This window comes from Desmodus rotundus, chromosome 7 (genome assembly GCF_022682495.2).
Source record: "Desmodus rotundus isolate HL8 chromosome 7, HLdesRot8A.1, whole genome shotgun sequence".
Taxonomy (NCBI): domain Eukaryota; kingdom Metazoa; phylum Chordata; class Mammalia; order Chiroptera; family Phyllostomidae; genus Desmodus; species Desmodus rotundus.
Window position 1 is genome coordinate 115,761,559 of NC_071393.1, and position 22,597 is coordinate 115,784,155.

The 22,597-nt window shown below is 38.3% G+C and overlaps 1 protein-coding gene across 3 annotated transcripts in view; it reads left to right on the forward strand.

Moving 5' to 3' along the window:
* LIN52 (lin-52 DREAM MuvB core complex component) overlaps nucleotides 1-22,597 on the forward strand; it is an 84,445-nt gene that overhangs the window by 24,396 nt on the left and 37,452 nt on the right. Inside the window, exon 6 of one of the 3 annotated variants that reach the window (XM_024568480.4) lies at nucleotides 18,981-21,500. The exons of the other annotated variants lie outside the window; for them this stretch is intronic. Coding sequence (XP_024424248.1) covers nucleotides 18,981-18,982 — 2 coding nt within the window. The 3' untranslated portion in view covers nucleotides 18,983-21,500. Of the gene's footprint in view, nucleotides 1-18,980; nucleotides 21,501-22,597 lie in introns of those variants that run through there. 3 annotated transcript variants of the gene reach the window in all.

Below are 22,597 nucleotides of genomic sequence, written 5' to 3' on the forward strand. Positions count from 1 at the left end.
GTCTACTACCAAAAAACAAGTATTACCAGAAGTAATTCTTATTCTAGTATCAAACATAACAGTCCTTTAAAATCTCCTTTGGAATGTTGAAAAGAGATCAAATGAAACCTTCAGAACTGTTATTTATTGGGGAAGAAGAAACCTCCAATTTCATTCATCCATTGTAGCTCCACTTTCTCATTTTAATGCTCTGTCCACAGCGGTGGTGGTAAAGATGTCCTGCACCTACGCGACGGCAGTAGCAGACAGGACATAACCTTTCCGTTTATTGCTTGTTGCAATTTGGCCTGTTTTTAGACAGAATCGCTCTGTGGGTGCTTCTAGTGGAGAGCGAAGGAAATCAAGGTAGCAGCAAGAAATCGGAATTTACACATGGCTGTGAATTGGCTAATTTTCGCATGCAGTTAGTTAAGAAATGATTACAGCCAGAGGAGTCATGACCTCAACTTTTCATCAGCTCCATTGGATTGCGCCTCAGTTTGGAAATGAAGGAGGTATGCGGGAAGTTTTAATTGTACCTGTGTGATTTATCCCTAGTCAGCTCTTTAATTTCTTCTGGCTGTCTGAGGTTTCCGACATGCTGTAAATTTCCCCAAGTTTTTCATTATCTGCAATTTCTTTATGACTCGTGAATCGGAGTGGAGAGAGAGTGTGGATTTACAGCGGAGATAAACATGTCCATAAAGTCTGTATCTGTGTCAGTAATTGTACTGCTGTCAGTGACTGTCCTGTTTTACAGGCCTCTCTTGGGAGAGGAACAGGCTTCACTACCTGCAGCACTGAAGTGCTTGCTTTGATTTGCACTAACTTGCTGGGAGATTAGGTGGGAATGGTAGGATAGGAATTGATACTGGACTCTGGCCTCTCTTGTTTGTGTAAGGTCAGGTGAGTTTGTGTTGGGTAATTGTGTGTAAAACAGAACATGGATACTGTTTGTTTCCTAAGTGAAAATGCAACTTATATGTGTGGTAGATGTGAAAACTCCTTTCTAACTTCATTTTATACAACGCCTTTAAGATGACTTTCCTTTCTGTTACTGTTGATCAACTTGGGTCTTTTTTTCATCTTTCCATTTTCCTTTTCTTAGAATTGAAACAGGATTTCTCTTTTAGAACATTCATTCCTCCTCAAGAGTGGGGCCAGCTGGAGATTTGATGACAACCACATCAACTATTAATGGCTCTTTCCTGATTGCTAGAAGTGGTGTGCTCTCAGCACATTTTTTACTCGTTTTCTTCCTTCCCATCATGCCAAGCAGTGTTCTTCATGGACTAAGTTTGTGAAGTTACACTGTTACCTTATTCTAGTTTGGGAAAACTTGTAACATATGGCTTACTAGGTCCCATTTAACAACCATACAAACTAACCTAAAAAAATCAACCAAATAAAACCTCAAGTCATCCTTATAACTTGATGCTGTAAATTCCCTATTTTGTTTTATGAATAAAAAAAAATGTTATCTTTAATGAATGCCATATTGGAAGTGCTCGACTTCCTTTTTTTTTTCTTCTGTTTTTTATCTATTTTATACATTCTAATTGTATGCACAGTAAGTTTGGACTAAGTTAAGGAGTTTTACCTCTATGCCTGTTCAATTTGTCAAAAGTTGAATGAGATGTCTAGCTAGGTCTGATTATAGAAATAAGCTTTCTGATTGCTCAGGTTAAAAGGCTTGTTAATTACTAAGACTATCTCCTCCCAGAAAATAGTTATTTTGGGGTTGGGGGAGTGTAGTATTCTAACTCTGCAGGGGAAGCATTTTTTCTCCTGGTTGAAGGGAAAATAGTTTATGGTTGTCTGCTTCTGTTTCTGCTACTGTCAGCTGTCAAATTCAGTAAAAACAGGAGTTTAATTAGCCAACAGACTCACAGTGTTGGAGGATAATGGCATTAACAAAAAAGAGAGCAACCCAATAAACAATTATTTGAATACAAATTTGTGTACCTGCTATTCTCTGATATGGCTCCGCAGCAGGATTTGATAACTTTGTATTAAAGGATTAACATAGGTACGGGAGAATGATTTGGTAACGTGTCTTCAGATTGAAGAAGGACAGGTAATTTCTCACTGTCCTTAATCAAGCTGAGAATGAAATCTAAGAGTAGCCAGGCTTGAAACTAAAGGGAGGGCTGGAGTGAAAATCCTCGTGTGGTGTTTTACTTTTGAAAATCCCTTCTATGAAGCTATGGGTAAGAAAAACATTTATTTCAAATTATCTAGTAAATGGATATTAATGCCAGAAGTAAGTCTGGGAAGCCCCTCTTCATTAGTTTAAGAAGAACGCCATTAAGCCTCTTTGTCTTTCAGTAGTTTATTAAGAAAAAACTTTGAACACCCAATGAGCCCCATTCTATGTGTGTGTGACCATATATATACATATATATATATATATATATGTATATATATGGTCACACACATATGTACACACAGACATACACACATGTATATTCTGTCCAGAAAGTTTCCAGCCATGTAATATGAAAAATAAAGACCATTATTGAAGAAGATGCAAGAAACACTGTACACAGGACAATGATGCTTCAGTCACTTCAAAGTAGGCACCTTGGGACCTCACACAGTTCTCCCAGTCACCATCAGCTGCGCCATCATATTTTCCTGAATCTCATCAATAGTCTGAAATCTCTTCCCTTTCAAAGGTAAGTTTTGGGAAAAGCCAGAAGTCACAGGGTGCCAAGTCTGGGCTGTAGGGGGGCTGAGACACCTGGGTGATTCTATGTTTGGCAAAAAAAAACTCTGCAGGAGGTGTGATGCATGAGTGGGTGCATTGTCGTGATGAAGCCGCCAATCACCAGTTGCCCATAGCTGCGGCCTCCTGAATCATCCAAATAGTTTCTACAGAGGAATGTTTAAGCTTAACACAAAATTTGATGTAGATTCACTGTTCTCCTCACTCAGTCATTTTGAATGTGATGGACACACAGTGCACATGCTCAGTCAAGGTGTCTCCTGCCCCCACTGGCTGGTACAGTGAAGTCGTCATTGTTCGTGCACATACATTCCAGTCTACTCTCCTTGGCTGCATCAGTGTCACTCAAACTGTTCTCATTATTTTAACAGTGGCTGGACTTTTTCCAATTAGACCTCAAATATGTGCACACATACGCTTATTTTTTTTCTCCTTGAACTATTTGGAAGTAAATTTTAGACATTGGGCACTTTACTTATGAATACCTCAGAGCACATCTCTTATGAGGAGGACGGTTTCCTACAGAGCAATAATTGCAAAATACCTAATGTCCTTCCCACATTCAGAATTCCTTAATTGTCTCAAAAAGCTTGTGTAGCTTTTTAAAAACCAAGATCCAATTAAGATTCAGGCATTGTAAATGTCAGTACATTCTTCATAGGAAAACATTTAAAACTAAATTCTGCACACCAGCTCTTTTAATAAATATTTGCCAGTTTTTCCTTATGGTGAACATATATTTACTCAAATGACTGTCATGTTCCTTTAGAATGCTGAGTTGCAAGTTCTTCCTCTACCACAGCCTGCTTTATCAAGCTTCTTTAATCTGTTTCTGTATTCTCTCCTTCTCCTAACCAAATTAGCTGTAGAATTGATCTTTTCTCCAATAACTACTGCACTGTGCGGTCAGAGTAATATTTTTGAAAGTTTGTGAATTGACATGTGACCTTATTCCCTACTTAAAACTCATCAATGGCTCCCCATTGCTGTTAGGATAAAATAAAAAAACCTTTAATTTGGCCCTACAGCTCTGCATGATCCAGCTTTTCTCACACCATACTTTCCTCCCTGAGTGTGGGTTCTACATATTATGAAAGAGGAAAGAATAAAGAATTGGGGAAACAACTCTTAGATGAAATTTGAAGTAGGGCTCGGCAGCTATTATTTGCAAAGGGGGGGAGGCAGTTTTTGAGTATGGATGGGATAGAGTACTAAAAGGTTGGAAAAGGGAGGAGCTAGGTTTTGGAAAGCCTAAAAGATGAGGCTGAGAAATTATTTTCAAAAGCCTGATAGCGGTCCCCAGAGAGAATCAAAGGGTGTGGTGTCGGGTCCAAGAGACTGCCTAGGAAGCTGTTGCAGTCCCAGAATGCAATGACTGCTTGTCCTAGATAGGACAGTATGAATGTAAAGATGATATTTAGTGGGGGAAATAGAAATGAAATTATAGCAGACTAGAGAGACATAAGAGTCAAAATGATTTCAAGATTTTAAGCCCCTGTAACTCAGAGAAAACATTTAGGATGGATGTGGGGAAGTGGAGTATGCAGTATAAAACCTCAGTTTGTTTGCTAAAGTATTGTTAAGGCATCTCTGAAATGATTAACTTAAACTACTATCAGGGTTATAGGCTAAAAGATTGTGGATATCAGGGCTATTAGTTAGAATGAGTTCAACTGCATATAATAAGAAATTCAAAACAATTGTGGCTTACACAGGGTAAAAATGTTTTCCCCACAACAATGGAGGCTGGAAGTAGAGAGGTTCAGGCTGGTAGGGCATCTCCACAGTGTCATCAAGGACATTCCACTTTCTTTTAGGATGCATGGTTTGCATCCTAAAGGATACCTCATTGTCCAGGATGGCTGCTAGAGCTCTAGCCATCAAGCCTGAGTTGGAAGCCAGGAGAAGGTGGAAGGGAGAAGGGCAGAAAAGGGATTCCCACAAAACTGACTCTTTTCCTGTTATGCAGCCTTACTGAAAGGCACACAGAATGAAGTCATCTGGACCAGTCTGGCTACAAATGAATGTCATCTTTTATTCTGGGCCGTAATTTTGCTTGCTAAAAATTGTTGTTTTGTTAATAAGGAGGAAGGAGAGAACGTGTGTTGGGATAAGCAACCAACATTCTCTGCCACAGGGAACAAGAGACCTGTGCGAGGACAATGGTTGATCAGTAGAAGCAGAAGAATGTCAGGTGATGGTTATGTTGGTAAAGCTCAGATCAGTGATTTTAGAGGCATGTGTATGGGTATTAATGTATGAATTGGTCTTCATTCTTATTATTTGTTGATTATCTTGGGTGAATTATAACAAAAGGTTAGGGATTGAATAAGTGAATGTATGCCTAACAAATTGTTTAAGAGATTTTTGCAGATTTTTTTTTGGCTATTTTTCCAAAGAAGTAAACATTAGAACATCTCAGCTCTTTTAAATATTTAGGGAGGCAAACTACTCAAGAAATGGTCAGCTTTTAATATTGACCATTTTTAATGGTCTGCTTATTAATATTTGTATTTATTTCTGAGTAGAACCTGCTGTAGATATTTCTAGTTATGGAGAAGAAAAACAGTTGATTCTCTGATTTCCATATCTTTATTAAAACAGATTCAAACATACAAAAAGAAAAGATTGTTTATGTAAAATTATCTTTTATGAAGTTAGCCTGACTAGTGAGTGATTCAAGTGCTGATTTTTATTTTCACTATGTCTTACATAGCCTTGTGTAGAATTGTCTACAGTTTTGTGGAAGGAATACTTGGATTATTCCTGAGTCCTGTATGATGTAGGCTGGTGATATTTAGAAGTTAAAGGTAGTCTGTATTGTTTAGCATACTAAAATTTGCTAGTTAAAAAAATAGCTAGTTAAAAACTATAATATTTAATAGTTATTATAATATCAATATAATTAGCATTAATATAATTATATATTATAAATCAATAAGCTATTTTTGTAATAGCTTTATTGCTAGTTTTTAAAAACCCAACTCCTAAAGATACTTTTCGGCAAAATACATTGAGATAGGTAGATTAATTTAGAAGCATTTTTTGAAAATTTAGCTTAAAATGCCAAATAAATCTACTAGGTTTATGCTGCTTAAAATCAGCATTTTACTCTCAATAGTTAAAGACAGCCCCTTATAAAAAGCACTTTGTCTACTGCAGAATATGCATGATTTTGCCCTACTTTCGGTGACTGGGTTCTCATCCTCTCAATGGGATCAATATTAAGCCAGCCTTCTTTACCTTCTCGATCCATATTAAACCTGTCTTGGAAAGAGTTTGCTTATTGGATAATATAGCTATACTGGGGCTCTATGACAATATCTTTTGCTGCCTCATTAACTCTGGAGCATTTGAACAAGATAAAAATGCTCTAAAGCCTCTTATCTGATGTCTGGTGTAACCTACTGAAAGCAGGAGTGCCATTAGTTTATGTTAGAAATCAAATGGCCCTCTCCAGCCCAGGAAGTACTGATTAAACCTGAAGTGTCCCTGGAGGACTCTACAGCTGTCAGAGGGGAGGTGGCTGTCCCTCACCGAAAAGGAAATCTGGGCCAGAGGTCTCAGTGGGGCGGTGCTTTAAGAACTCACACGTGGCTGCCCCAGCTGTTCTGCTTTGCCTAATGAATTGTTTTACAAGAACAGGCTGGGTATTGTCATCACGAGCTGCCTGCCTTAGGGACTGGAGCCGGCCAAATAATAAGTAATGTTAGTGATGGTAATTGAAATGTGATGGCTCTCCTGGGAGATTTACAGCTCTGGAGCTGGTTGGCACTTGTGGATTGTCTTGTCCTCCCAAGGCCCTATTTGAAGTGTGCCTTATTATTTTCTTCTGTTCCGTGATACTATTGTGTGACTCTTCTCTCCTCCCCACTATGGAAATCCATTGAGAGAAGCAGCTTTAGGAACATTATAGTGGTTTTAAGTAGAAAGGAAACAGCTTTGACTTTTTCTTTTAAATCCGATCAACACTGCAGCAGTAAAAAAAGGCTGCCACGTCATCATAGTCTCTTGGGGTACCACTGCAGAGATCTCTTTTAAAGGAACATTTTATATTTATACAAGTAATACAAGCTCTTGATTAAAAAAAAAAAACACAATAGTATGGAAGACTATGAAGTGAAAAGTAAAAACCTTACCTGATGAACATGGCAGAGGTAGGAACCACCAACACTTTATGACACACTTCCCGACATTTTCTATGCAAAACCCAGTTTACATATGCTACCACATGCAGATGAGGTCATAATGTACGTACCATTTTTTGACTTGTGTTTTTCATCCCTCAATATAGCTTGGAATCTTTCCTTAGCAATGCATGTAGCTTGACCTCATTTCCCAATTGCTACATAGAATTTCACTGGATGTACCAATTCTAGACTCTTAGTAGATAGTTTGACTAAGATCTTATGAATGAATACTTATTATACCAGCTGGGTACACTCACTGATTGGTGTTTCGTGGTTCACTTATGATTTTACATGAAGTAATTTTCCTTTCGTTCCAGGACTGTTTAAAATAGGAAATGCTGAAGGTGAAATTTTGAGGCTGTGGATGGTGTGAGTTTTGTCATAGGCCATCAGCTGTGCATATGTGTAGTGACATGCACCCTGCTGTGTGTTCTAAAGTTTTTGCTTAGTTAAGTGAGAAGTATTCTGTCCCAGATAGTTGGGGGAAAAACAAATAGCCTTTAATGGATGTTAAAGACATTGACTGGAAGCTTCTCCAAAGTTGAATGAGTATTTTCTCCCCTAATTTTCTACTTCAGAAGCTCCAAGAATCGAGTTATGAATGCGTTAATGAACGTGGGAAATGATTTGTCAGCACGTGGAAATGAGGACTTAGGTTTCTTGTGTAACAGCTTGGCTAACAAAGCAAGTTTGTATCTCATGAACTTTAGGGGCCTTGCTGGGAGTGGCAGTGTGGTAAATGAAGCAAAGCAGTTTTCCAAGAGCACTGCAGGTCAGTGATGGGAGAAATCGGCTGTCTGCCCAGGCAAACTGAAACCTAATTTAGTTGCACCTGTTTCAATAGAATCCATGCAAATTGAGTGGTATAATTTTTCATTTCTATCAAAAATAGGAACATTATATGTCTTTATAAACTCAAAGTACTTTAGACTCATTTTTTCAACACTTCAGAGTTTTGATTGGTGCAAACCTTATTGAAGAGCTGTCTGTCATACTAATGAACTGTGAAATGCCAACTAATTCTATTTTAGGTTTCTTTTCTTTTTTTTTTTTAATCTTCATCAGAAGATATGTTCTTATTGATCTGAGAGAGACATTGCCATAAGAGAAATATTGTGGATTGAACCCACAACTTTTTGATGTACGGGACAATGCTCCAACCAACTGAGCCACCTGGCCAGGGCATTTTAGGTTTCTTTTTTTCCTTTTTTTTTTTTTAATATTTTATTGTTTATGTTATCATAGGTTTCTTATATGATGTTTTTCCTCTCCTTAACGTTAGTCATTTGAATTGATACACAATGTTTAACTTAGTAATTGGAGGCTATTATTAATAACAATTACTCTTTATACCTTCTTGTTCAAGCCCTCAGTAGATTCTTGGGAGACATAGGTATACAGAAATTTCAGAGACTCCTGTGGGCTTCCAGAGGGCCTCCAGTCCTGTGCTATTCAAGACTGTAGTCACTAGCTGCACCTGGCTGTTTAAAGTTAAATAATTAAGATGACTAATTCAGTTTCACAGTTGCACAGGCAAATGTTCAGTAGCCCCTTGTGGCTACCATATTGAGTAGCACAGACAGAACATTTCCACTGGAGGGCGCTTCTCTAAACTAAAGGTTGGCAAACCATGGCCCACTGCCTGTTTCTTCGTTCCCTGGAAGCTAAGAATTGTTTTTACACTTTTCAAGGGTTGTAAAAGTAAATAAATTAATTTTAAAAAAAAGAAGCAGATGAGACAAAGACTAAGTATGGCCCGCAAAGCCTAGCATATTTACTCTGTGGGGCTTTACAGAAAAAATTTGCCAATCCATGGACCTACACCTATTTCTCTTGACGACATTTCAGCTTCCTGGTCAGGTTAGGTTAGGGCTTTCCTTAAGCCATCAGAAGATTATGGATCTATTAAGCAAATGGGGCAAATTTAGGAGCAAAGTTTCTTACTATAGGGTAGACTACGAAATGAGTCCAGAGCTTACACAGATCAGTTCCCTGGAGCTAGCACAAGTGGGTTGGGCTTCGAAATACATAAAATTCCTTGCAGTATAAATGATTAACTTGCAGCAGCTTTGTGAATAATGCCTACAGTCTAACAGAACATCAATCTGATTTTGTACACTGTTTTCTGTCTTTTAAGTACTCTCTTTGCCCATCTTACTCTGAGAAAAACAGAATGAATACATTTCAGCAAATGCAATTGACCTTCCAAACAAAGAATTTACATTGAAGATTTTCAACCATTCAAATTATTTTTTGTTCAAATTATTTTTAACTGCCAAATTATTTCAGTCAATCTCTCCTAGAAAGAATGAAGCAAAAAGATTCTTCTGTTGGTATTCTCAACATCTGAGAGATAATCTTCTCTTGCCAAATGTAGCTCTAACAATTTCTCGTTAAGTGTTAGGCTTATGAAATTTGTTTATAAAATAAGCATCTGGCACTTCTGAGATAAATTAGAGAGTCAACTTGTTGCTTTCAAGCTTAGACCTTGACATTTGTGAGAGAATGTTGTGAATTCCCAAGTTTGTGATTACCCATAATATATAATTTTTTGCTCTAAAATGCAGTAAGGGCCCTGACCAGTGTGGCTCAGTTCATCGGGTGTCGTCCTGCAAAGTGAAGTGTCGCCAGTTTGATTCCCAGGCAGGGTGCAAGCAAGAGGTGGCCGAGTGGATGTTTCTCTCACACATCTGTGTTCCTCTCCCTCTCTTTATCCCTCCCTTCCCTTCTCTCTAAAAATAAATAGATAAAATCTTTTTTAAAAAATGCCCTAAAGTATGGTTGAAAGGAATTGTTAGCCCTTTTGGCTTTTTATGTAAATTATTCTATAATGAAAGGTAAACAAAGTAATTCTCCCACTAAAATAAATGTTATACTACCATATACTGAATTACTAGTAGACATTGACTTGAACTTGTCTGAAACTTCAGAGTCAAGAGAGTGATGCCAGATTATTATGGACTGCAGAGTGAGATCATACAAGGTACTGAACCACAGGAAAAGTCACATTTCAACATTAGCCCTGGAGAAAGGGGCAAATGGTAGAGGAGATAAGGAAAATAATTGTAAAACAGTGTTATGAGAAGGGACCTTCATGAAGTGATGGCTTCTTTCTAAAGAACACTGTGAATGGGAGCTGTGTTTTGCTTTTATTCCCTGGTACAAATTTTATTACAAAAGCTCTATTCATTGATCATAACTGGTTGGGGTGTCAATTAGACTAAATTTATGAAAGCCCCCAAATTTATTTTAATTCTTAGTGTCATCTTCTTTGCCATTCTTTGCCAAATCATTCTTGTCTTCTTGCTCTTTCACTTCTTCCATGTCTCTTTTTTGTGTGTCCTCCATATTTACTGTTCACCACCATTGTGTGAAATTGTTGTGTGCAGAAGCAGGTTATTACTCTCTCCATTTGCTTTGGTGTTTGGTGGGTGCAGTCAGGGAGGAGATCCCAGTTTGCATGATTAACCTTGTAAGGACCATAGATCCTTCTGTACGCAGGAACTACCTCTGTACTTTATGTGGGTCAAGAATTAAGCTAGTTTTACAGAAATTGACAAGGGAATTCTAAAATTCACATGGAAATACAAGAGACCCAGAATGTCTAAACAATCTTGAAAAAGAACAAAGTTGAAGGACTCGCACTTCCCGGTCCCAAAACTTAACACAAAGCTGCAGTAATCAAGGCCGTGTAGCATTGGCATGAGGATAGATCCATAGATCAGTGGAATAGAGTTGAGAGTTCAGAAATAAACCCTCCCATTTGTAGTCAGTTAATTTTTGACAGGGTGCCAGATCGTTCAATGGGGGGAAATAGTCTCTTTAACAGATGGTGTTGAGAAAATCAAATATCCACATGCAAAAATACCCACAAATCCCAAAACTGAACTCCCCATTATCTATAAATATTAATGCAAAAACAGACTATATAACTACAACTGTAAAGTTCTTACAAGAAAACAGGCATAAATCTTTGTGACCTTAGACTAGGCAGTGGTTTCTTAGATGTGATAGCAAAAGCACAGACAGAAAAAAATAATAATAAATTGGACGTTGTCAAAATTTAAAACTTTTGTGCTTCAAAGATACTATCAAGAAAGTGCTAAAACAACCCACAGAATGGAAAAACTTTAAAAATTATATCTGTATTATTTGATAAGGGGCTTATATCCAGAATATAAAAAGAACCCTTACAGCTCAATAATAAAAAGACAAATAATCCAAATTTTAAGTGGACAAAGGATTTAAATAGATGTATCTCCAAAGCAGATATATAGATGGCCAATATGCACTTGCAAGATGTTCAGCTTCATTAATCATTAAGGAAATGCAAATCAAAACCATGAAATGCTACTTCACACCCACTGGGATGGCTATGATGAAAAGATGGACAATAGCAAGTGTGGTCAAGGATTTGGAGGAATTGGAATCCTTGTAAACTATCAGTAGACAAGAGTAAAAGTTATGGAAAACAGTATGGTGGTTCCTCAAAAAATTAAAATTAGAATCACTATATTGTCCAGCAATTCCATTTCTGGGTATATACCCAAAAGAATTGAAAGCAAGGACTTGAAGAGAGATTTGTACACCCATTAACACAGCAGCATTGTTTGAAATTGCCAAAAGGTGGAAATAACCCAAGGATCAGTCAATGGATGAATGAGTCAACAAAATAGGGTATATACATAACGATGGGGTATTGTTCAGCCTTAAAAAGGATGGAAAATCTCACACGTGTTACAACTTGTATGAACTTGAGGATATGCTAAGTAGAACAAGCCAGTTACAAAAGGGCTAATACTCTGTGATTCCACTTATGTGAGGTACCTACAGTAGTGAAATTCAGAGACAAAAAGTAGAATTGTGGTTGCCAAGGGCTGCGGGAGAGAGAATGGGAGTTACCGTTTCCTGGGACAGAGTTTCAGTTTTGCAGGATGAAAAAGGTCTGGACATTGGTTGCACAACAGTATGAATGTACTTAATACCACTGACGTGTACACTTAAAATGGTTATGATCATAAAATGTATGTTATGTGCATTTTACCACAATTTTAAAAGGTGAGGGCGAGGCAAATTTTATGGTATGTGAATTAGATCTCAATTTTTAAGTAAGTTCCATGAGACAAAGAAGAAAACAGAGAAATGAAACCAGGAAGCCTCCCAGATTTGAAGAAAATCATTACAGGTCTGTTCCTAACTGAAGGCCTTTTTTTGATCTATCCTGATTTTGTGTTCCACTTCTTTCAGTTCGTGAATGAGTGCCTTCTACCTCTCCTCTTCCCTTTATTCTTTTCCAAAGTAGATTTGAAACAATCTCCTGATCATCCTTGGTTCTTACTTTAACATCTGGCCCTATCAAGGGCCAGATCTATTTCTTAGGATTTTGGTATTATAATAAACATTTATTTATGACCCACCATGAAGAGCAATGTACTAAACCCTGGATGTCAAAAATACATAACCTCTTCTCAAGGCATTTATAATATGATTTTGGTGACAAGGCAAATGTGTAAAATGTGTATCACAGTACAAGAGAGTATGTATTAAGTGTCACTTGAGTATCAAAGTTCAGAAATGAGAGGTCACGGGGCTGAAGGCAGATGGTAGAGTAAAAATGTGGTATTTAAACTGGAATGAAAGAAATAAATCCTATATATCATCATTAGCAAATTAATTTCCTCCTTAGTGTAAGAGTCCGTGTAAAATGTAACATTCCATGTAGCAGTTACTATTTGATTAACCTGCACAAATCCTTTTTTTTCTCATATCCATTTCCCTTGCTGGCAGCCCAGTTTGCTAGTACAGTAAAAGGTATTATTTGTTTATCTGGTTTGACCACATATGGACCATTAATTAAGTAGTTAGGGAGGCAAAATAACCATACATTGGAATTTGGCCACCTAATCACCCTGTTATGCCTGTAAGTGGCGACAAAAAGATAAGAATGTAACCACCACCAAACATACCTGGTCTAGGGTGGGTTTGACCTACACCTTGACAATGATGCTGATTATTTCTGTTTTCTATTCTGAATGGATTTACTACCCAGCAGAGTCTCAAAGACCCTTAATTTAAATACATATATATTGATTTTTTTAAGTCTTATACATGCTAAGTGTTAATCTCCTTATGACATGCAGTGATGATTTCTGAATTTTCATTAGGCACAACTCACTGTTGAAGCACTGAAGCAGCTGGTTACCATTGCAGCTAATTCTTATTTAGATAAATGAACAAGAATTAAAAGAAAAATATTAGCCAGAACAGTTTGTAAAATTCACCGCAGCACCAGTGTACATCCGTTCTGGCTTGGCAGACACTGACCCAGGGCTGTGTGGTGTTTTATTACCCTCAGGCACAGGAGGACAGACACATCCTTACAGCACCACTTGTGTAGCAGATATTTTTATAACTCTACAAAATGATTAGACTGACGTAGAGCAATTCTCCAAATTCATAGGCATTAAAATATTCTGGCAGCTGTCTCCTTTTTGCCTTTAAATTGAGCCATCGCGATGAGATAAGGCTGCACCAGGCCCTGTCAGTACATGAATAAGTTAGGGTATGGTGTCCTCACATCATTGACAAAAGTCTTTGTCATTGCGAATAGGAGAAATCTGTATTTCCGTTAGAGTAATTCCAGTTTAATTCTAGTCATATTCTTGTTTTTCAGAAACCTCTTCACTATAAAACACATTCCATTTAATCAGATAGGAAGGAAGTCATGGTATAAAAATGCCTGAGTTCTAAAGGAAACAACTTAGCTTGTACTCAAAAAACATAGAATATCTTTACCTGGGAGTTTGAGGTATTGATTAGGGTTTAGAGAGTGTTTGGGAGAACCTCGGTGGAAAAACCTGCTGGTAAATTGGTATTAGATTACAGTGACATGGGTTACAGATTCTTTTCTCAAAATAGGCTCCTAGCAACCCCTGGACTCCAGGTCATGGTCTTTAAGGCAGGGGTGGTATGGCAAGGGTCTGGGAAAGTCTCATGTTTTTAAAAAAAAGTCTCATGTTATAGCTCAACAACTGTGAATTCTCTTCCCCTAGTACTTCTTACCTGCTTCCAAGTGTCTCAAATTCTTTGGGAACAATTTACAATCATAAGATTTGCCCTTTTCTGAGAAGTATGATCTTTAAATGGCAAGTCATTGTTGGTACAACCATTTTGGACAACTGTTAGGCAGTATCTACTAAAGCTGATTGTACATACAACAAGAATGGTTTGTGCAACATTGATGTGACCTGGCAGCCAAGGAGAGTGGACTGGAATGCTTGTGTGAACAATGATGACTTCACTGTACTAGTCAATAGGGGCGGTAGATGCCATTGAGTGAGCATGTGTACTGTGTGGCTGTCGCATTCAAAATGGCTGAACAAGTAGATCAATGAATCTGCATCAGATTTTGTGTAAAGCTTGAACATTCCTCTGCGGAAATTATTTGGATGATTCAGAAGGCCGCAGCTATGAGCAACTGGTGATTGGCAGCTTCATCACGATAATGCGCCCACTCATACATCATGTCTCGTGCAGAGTTTTTTTGCCAAACATCAAATGACCCAGGAAACTCAGCCCCACTACTGCCCAGATTTGGCGCCCTGAGACTTCTGGCTTTTCCCCAAACTAAAATCAGCTTTGAAAGGGAAGAGATTTCAGACCGTAAATGAGATTTGCAAAAATACAATGGGACAGCTGATGACAAGTGGGAGAAGTGAGTGAGGTCCCCAGGTGCCTGCTTTGAAGGGGACTGACGTGTCATTGTCCTGTGTGCAGTGTTTCTTGTATCTTTTTCAATAAATGTCTTTTTTATAGCACGTGGCTGGATACTTTCTGGACAGACCTTGTATACCTTAGAAATAGAATGCAAACATTTGTATATCAAAAGATGCATAAAGAAATATTCAGAGCAGCACTATTCATAATAAACCCAAACTAGAAACAATCCAAAAGTCTTTTGACTGAATAAATAATGATATTCATACAATAGAATACTATTTAATATATAACCATGAAAATAAGCAAATTATTGCTACATGCAACATAACATTGAGTAAATGAAGCTAGACACAAAAGCATACATGTTATACAATATCTTGATATGAAGTTCAAAACAAGCAAAGCTAGTCTGTGGTGATACGACTCAAAGTAATTGCATTGGGGGCCTGGTGGTGGCTGGGGGGCATAAGGAGGGGGCTTCTGGGCTGCTGGTAACGGTTCTCTATATAGACATAGGTGGTTACTCAGGGTATGTTCATGCGTGAACTTCTTCACATGTATACTATGACTTGTACATTTTTCTGCATGCATCTTATACTTTGAAAAGTTAACAAGAAAAAATATTTTTAAAAACAAATAGTGGCTGAGATAAAAATTGAAACCAATTCACTCTGAAGTCTAATGGCTAGTCCTTAAATTGAAATGATAGCTCTCATAGCATTTCTGCTTTGATATGGGAAGCTCGTGAAAGAAGGTTAGGAAGCATTAGTTTTCCAACCAGTTAGGAAAGATGGTGTCGAGAGGAAGGAGCCAGTCCCCAGGTCTCGGAAATACTGTTTAGAGTAGACCTTATATAATTGTGTAAGAATAGTAGGGATTGTTTTCTGGGGTATTTTTGTCATGGGTAGTTGTGCATATATATAACTTTTTGTGCCTTAAAAGTTTGTTTTTTACCATAAACATCCTTGGTATTAAAGTTTTTGTTCCCAGAGTCAGTAAATGAGGTCTCACTGTAATGGAGAGAGAATGGGGATGATTGTGGTTCAGTAGATAGATGGCAGTATTCCCTTTAAAGTTTTTCGTTAAAACGTGGGTACTGGGTACGTGGGGGTAGCTCTTAGCAACTTCTTTTGGTAGGAGTAATAAAGAGTTGCATGCTGGGACAAATAGACCAGAAAGAACATTTTAATCTTTTTGTGCATTTGTTGTTTCATGAATTACTCTTTTGAATGAATTGACAAGATTTAGAGCCCACAAATCTGGGACATATTTTTCCGCATAAAACGCTAGAATGATTGCCTGCGAGAGGAAGTTTTTTTTTTTTTTTTTAAAGATTTTATTTATTTAGTTTTAGAGAGATGAGAAAGGAGGGAGAAGGAGGAGAGGAACATCAATGTGTAAGAGATACATCCACCAGTTGCCTCTCACACACCCCCAACTAGGGACCTGGCCCACAACGCAGGCATGTGCCCTCACTGGAAATCGAACCAGCGACCCTTTGGTTGGCAGACCGGCACTGAATCCACTGAACCACACCAGCCAGGGCCTGCCTTTCTTTTTCTTTAATAGAGTGTTGCTTTTATTGGGTGTTAATGAATAGAAGATTCAGGCAGGATTTGGACAGTCTCTTTGTTTTTTCTCTTCTGTCTTTTATTTAGTAATATGACTAACTGCTTTGGACAAAGGTACCAGTGAAATTTATTGATGAAGAGGCTGGGATGCACTTGAGCATAAATTAAAAGAAAACGTAAAGTGATTGACCAGTCTTTTTTTGTTGGTTATTTTAATACAAATCAAGCGCTCTTCGACTAGTTTCTCTCTTTTCATAATGAAATTTTCGTAGAATAGTAGTGCTTGATGAAAGCACTGGGGTTTAAGAAGTCTTGTGGTGTATAGGGGTTTTAGTTAGAAGGAATTTGACATGAATTAGAGGGATAGGCCAGAGAAGTCAAGAGTTATCAGCCAAAGGACCAAACATGCCTGTTGTGCAGAATGGGAGACCAATGGAAAAACTAGTCAGCTGGAGTTAGACGAACTACGTTCAGGTCCTCATTGCTCATTATTAACTATTGATCTTAGGCAAATCACTTAACCTGCCTGTTGTCTTTTTCTCATCTGTGAAATGTAGGTGACAAATGTAGGTGTTTACCTTCTCCTTCTCTACATATAGGTGGTTAAGTGAAGTGGGTGCGTTGTCTTCAAGAATGGTGTGTTGATGTTAATGGGCTCAACAGAGGGACTCTCGTTGTTTCTATACTGTTCAGTTTACTTCTCGATTTCTCACATTTTCTGCCTGTAGTCACCAGGTAGGTGCCTGCCGAGAAACACTGGTAAGCATTTCTTCGTGTTGAAAATATCAACAGCCGTTATTAATGACTACCTACTGCTGGTAGGTACTGTGCTAAGTGCTGTAAGTGCACAGTTAGTTCCCAAAGCCTCACAACTGCTCTATGAGCAAGTTGGACCATGGACTCCATTTCGTAGTCACAGGGCCTGGGCGAGCCCAAGAGCTGTGGGTCAAATTCAGGCTGCTTGACTCCACCGCCGTTGTTTGAGGTTCGTCACAGTTATGCTTGCCCTGATGTGCTTTCTTTCTGACTTTCCTGCAGCTAGTATTTTAGACCTCAGCGTCATGCTATTTTTATGTATTAGACAATTCAAATAAAAGCATTGTGCCTTAAAAGAAAATCTTTTGCTTTGGAGTTATTAACAGAATCCTATTCATGCAGTTACTCATTTGGGAGTGGGAATAGTTGGTGCTCCGTATTTTGAACATTTGAGCCTGTGTTTCATCTTCAGCTAAAGCACATCCAAATCCTTTCTTGATGATTCAAACTCCAGGAGAGGAACACAGTATAAAGAGTATCAGTATTTGGTTTGAAGATGCGTTGATTTTCTTTACAGACACCTCCCCGATTACATTTTAACATTACAACTGGTTCGCCTTTTTCGTTTTGTACATTGGTGTGTGGGCACGTTCAGGGGGTTCCCATTTAATAGTCAATGACATTTTGCACGGAGATAACATTTTCTGGAGTATACATCTTAAACTGGTAACTAAACGTGTTAATAACGAAATATATTTTTGTTTCTGTCAGGTAAGAAATATATGAAAATTTTCATTTATAAATGTATTATCTTTCAGTATTTCAAAATTAGTGTTTCAATGAAAAGATTTTCAAAACTAGTATTCAGTCTTCCCTTGTAAACATAAAAATTACTTATGTTTTGGCCACCTTCTGATTTAGTTTGTAATTTATCACTTTATGTTTTTTAAATAAATCTTAAATTTGAGAATAGTTTACATACTTGTGGGAAAATTGTGAAGGAGAGTTTCCATATAACCAACCCTTAGTTTTCCCTATTATTATTATTATGGTACATTTATTATAATTAATGAATATCACTTTCTTTTAAACTTTTTTTCCATACTTTTTTCACATTTCCTTAGTTTTTTCCCAAGTGTTATTTTTCTGTTCTAGGCTGCCAGCCAGGATACCATAGTTAAATTCCATTTACTAGTCATATTTACCTGAGGCTCTCTTGGCTGTGACAGTGTCTCAGGCTTTCTTTGTGTTTGGTGACCTTGAGAGTTTTAAGGAATACTTAGTCAGGTACGTTGTAGAATATCCCTCAACTGGGATTTGATGTTTCTCAAGGTTATGGTTTGCCTTTCATGGCTTATACGAGGCTGTATGAGGAGGTTTCCCCAACTATAGCAGGTTAGGATTTGAAAATATTGACTGTGGATAACCACACGAAGATAAGCGTTAACAGTAACACTTGTTGGCATTGAAACATTGGCTACATTCCTTATATTTTTTATATTTTATCACTTTCAGAAGAAGCCAGACCTAGTTCTGGCTGAAAACAAGAGTATTGGTTATATGATCTGCTAATGTCCCTAGACGAGTTTCTTTGCTAATTGTACCTACTGGGGCAGTTAACATGGGTTTTAATGTTACTCCTAAGAGCTTTATTTAATTTGTATTGGCCTCTTAATTAGTAATGGGCAATCGTGGGTGAATTGTTAATTGATTAAAATTGTAGAAATTATACACAAAGCTCTTTTGTCACTGCAGCCTAGAACAGTATATGATTAAAGCGGGACCTGGTGTAGTTACTACTCTAAGATGAATGCTTGCAAAGCATTCATTTGAGTGGTTTTGGTTAGTATTCCAGCCTGGTGTTGGTTTTAACTCTGCTAAGAATTATTGTCTTTTAACTCACTGAGGTCCTCAATTCTACTCCATTAAGGGCCACTTTTCTGCCAATCAAAAGCAGCATCCCTGAGATTGATTTTTGTTACAGTGGATAGTAATGGCTGCCTAGTGACAACATTTCAAACTCTTTTATGTAAACAGAAAGCAATCAAATAAGTACTAATCCAAGGATTATGCGGACCCAAATCCTGGGGCAGGAGAAGAATGTCTGCAGTGCAGTCCCTGGCTCTGCCTTCTGGTGCGAACAGCCCTCTTCTTCCTGGAACGCGTGCTGGCTCCTGGTGCTGCCTGTTGGCCTGCAGTATGCTCAGACCAAAACACTCCTGCTGCTTCTGAATGGAATAAAAGACACTTACATTTCCATAAATAAATTAGGAATTCAGTGGTTTCTTCGGGCTAATCAGGGCAGGCTGATAAACCTTGCTAGCTGTTTAATAAATGAATTGTGACTGATTACCTATTAATATGGACGCCTCAGGAATTCACCCAGGGGGAAGCAGAGCAGTGAAATAGAGAGGGGCATGGCCCCTTGGGAAATCAGGGCTTCATGTTTGCAGCTTAAATATCTCTGTGAAGTATCAATAAGGAGGTAATTGAATTTTGAACACAAACATGAGCGCCGAATGGATGAAAGAGGGAGGGGGGATCTGATCATCTCTTCTCTGCCCCTTCATTCTCCCCTCCCCTTTTCCTTAGAGACCACTCGAGTAGAGATAGATGCTAAATCCATTAAATAAAGATTAGACCCTGTCGTAGTAGAAAATGGCAGCTTAGCTAGATCCCTGGGCAAATTGGGGCCTTTTGCAATACAGAAAATTAAAATATACATTTTTAACAAGTGTGCTATCTTCCTAGAAATAATAGTGGGCTAGCTTGTGGGGTTTGCTCCTCCTTCAGATGGGCTTTTGTTTGGGCAGATCACTTTCTCTTGTATTAATGCCAGTCTTTTCTGTATTCCTGGAGCAGAAGGGGCTGGATTTATTTATTTATTTTTAAAGCTTCTGTTGAGGCCTTTCCTCTAGCATCCTGCTTGCTTGTAATCAGAGGAGTGGGAAGGAGATTAGTGTCCCACGAATTGACAGTAGATAAATGTTCCCTCCCCTTAACTGGTGGGTCCAGAAGAGCCCAATCACTTGTATTTCAGGGATGATTGTAGACTGTACAGCTGAGCGAGAAAAGAGCTTACAGACTGAAATAAACATTGATGTTATAGATGCAATTTTACTTGGCTTTATTCCTCTAGATAAGGTTATTGATTTTCTTTGTCCTCCTATTTTAAGCCATATAAAGTCATATTAATATAGAAGAAGAATTAGCGTCATTTGGTTACAGATCATAATACTTAACCCTTTTTCAGCAGTAATAATAAAACAAGCATCAAGCCTTAAATACTTTTGTTATCTTTATGTCAATACCCACTATTGGCTTTTTGGACTAATCCTTGTTAGTTCTGATGACACTTTCCTAGGGCTTCAGTTAGTCAGTCTCAGTCTATCAACAAGTATTAATTGAGCATCTCTTAGGTGTGTGACCTTGGTTTTTTTTGTTTTTTTGGGTTTTTTTAAAAGATTTTATTCATCCATTTCCAGACAGAGGGGAAGGGAAGGAGAGAGAAGGAGAGAAACATCAGCGTGTGGTTGCCTCTCGCACACTCCGCACCAGGGGCCTGGTCACTGCAAGCCAGGCATGTGCCCTGACTGGGAACCGAACCAGCAACCATCTGGTTTGCAGGTCCTCACTCAATCCACTGAGCCACACCAGCCAGGGCGGTGTGTGACCTTGTTAACTGCTGTGTTTGCTTGTGAAAAAATCTATCCTCTCCTACCACAGATATATGTTAAAAAACAAAGCTAACATGTCATACTCCTACTTATAAAAGTTCTTTGGTTCCTTGAGTCCTACATGATAGAAATCAGATTCCTTAGGCCTTCACAAAGGACCTTCTTAACATGACCTAGCCTCCCTCCACTTTTATTTGGAAAACTCCTACTTGTCCTTCAGGGCCATTTCAAATCCCACCCTCTCTGGGTAACATCTGCCTATTCCTCCAGGCAGAATTAAATTTTTATCTCTCAGTGTGGGTTCCATACTTGTGGTTCTGAGGATTCCCCATGGAATTAACGAATGTACGACTTCTTAGTCTCGATAATAAAGGATTCTGTGCATCATTTGCACGTGATTTTACAAGCATTCACAATTCTTTATTTCAACTGCAGAGGTATCTTGATCAACTTTTCATTGATTTGTCCTTACGACACTTCACTTTATAATTTAACTTTGTTTTTCAGCAACCTTCAGTGTTATGAAGAACAAAAGAATCTGTTTGCAATCCCTATCATTACTGCTACCTTAAGCTACTTATCTCTGCAGAGAAGAATCAAACTTATTTAACCTGATTGCCACATTTCACAAATGGCCCATAATGATTTAAATGCTATTTTCCAAAGCCAAATAGCAGAAAATTTCAGTTTTCTAGTCTTTCACATGTTGAAAACTACATTGATGCTGCACGCAGATGGTTACAGTTTTACTCTTAGTTCTCTAATCTTTGCTTCCTGCCCTTTTGCTGGGCCCCAGAGCTCCTTCCAGCCTCACTGACAGCATGGGTGTGCTGGTGCCAGGGAAGCAAGAATGGAAAGGCTCTGTACTCCCAGTGGTTGGATTTTAACTATTTAAGTTAAATCTTATTTAACATTAATGGATTAATGCAAATAAAATGATTTTTTGTATTAATAATTTTCAGTAAAGAATATGTTTTCATTTAATTAGAAGAAATTATTTTAAAAAGATTTTATTTATTTTTAGAGAGATGGCAAAGGAAGGAGAAAGAAAGGGAAACACTGATGTGCAGGGAAAACATCGGCCAGTTGCCTCTCGCACGCCCCCAACTGGATACCTGGCTGGCAACCCAGGCATGTGTGCTGACCAATAATCAAACCAGTGACCTTTTGTTTTGCTGGACAATGCCAAACCCACTGAGCTACACCAGTCAGGGCTAATTATAAGCACTTCTGCCCTGGTTGGTGTAGCTCAGTGGATTGAGTGCGGGCCTGTGAACCAAAGGGCCGCCGGTTCGATTCCCAGTCAGGGCACATGCCTGGGTTGCAGGCCAGGCCCCTGTATGGGGCATGCGATGGGCACACATTGATGTTTCTTTCCCTCCCTTTCTCCTTCCCTTCCCCTCTCTCTAAAAATAGATAAAAATATTTTTTAAAATTCTGATAGAAAAATCTCACTCCAATTATCCCTAAAAATTGTTAGTAAAATAAAAAAATATTGACTTCATCCCTTTAAGAAAAGACTCTCTTGGTAACTCCAAGAGAGCTTTCTGATGATCTTAGCTTAACCTCCATTCAGTGAAGTCTCTTTCCTGCCTTTGTGTATTTATAACACAGTAACCGCAGCATTAACCTACAGTGTAGTAGCGTGTGTTATGTGCCGTTGAGTCAGCTTCGACTCCTGACAACGCTGTGAAGAGTGATATCCATGATGTGCTTTCCTCAACTGCCATGCTCAGCTCCTGCAGACTCCTGCCTATGGCTTCTTTTATGGGGTCAGTCTATGTTACTCCCTATGCAATTACTGACCTAAGCCTCTGTATATGTGGGGGTAATGCTCAAGCCTCTGCTTTGTTCAGGAAGATTCTGTAGCTTTGGTTCTTAACCTAAGAGTCCATGAATCTACTGAAACTAAATATCTGCTGAGCACGGTTATAGAGAAAAGAACATTCTTGTCCTTAAGGTTACAGTCCGTTGGAG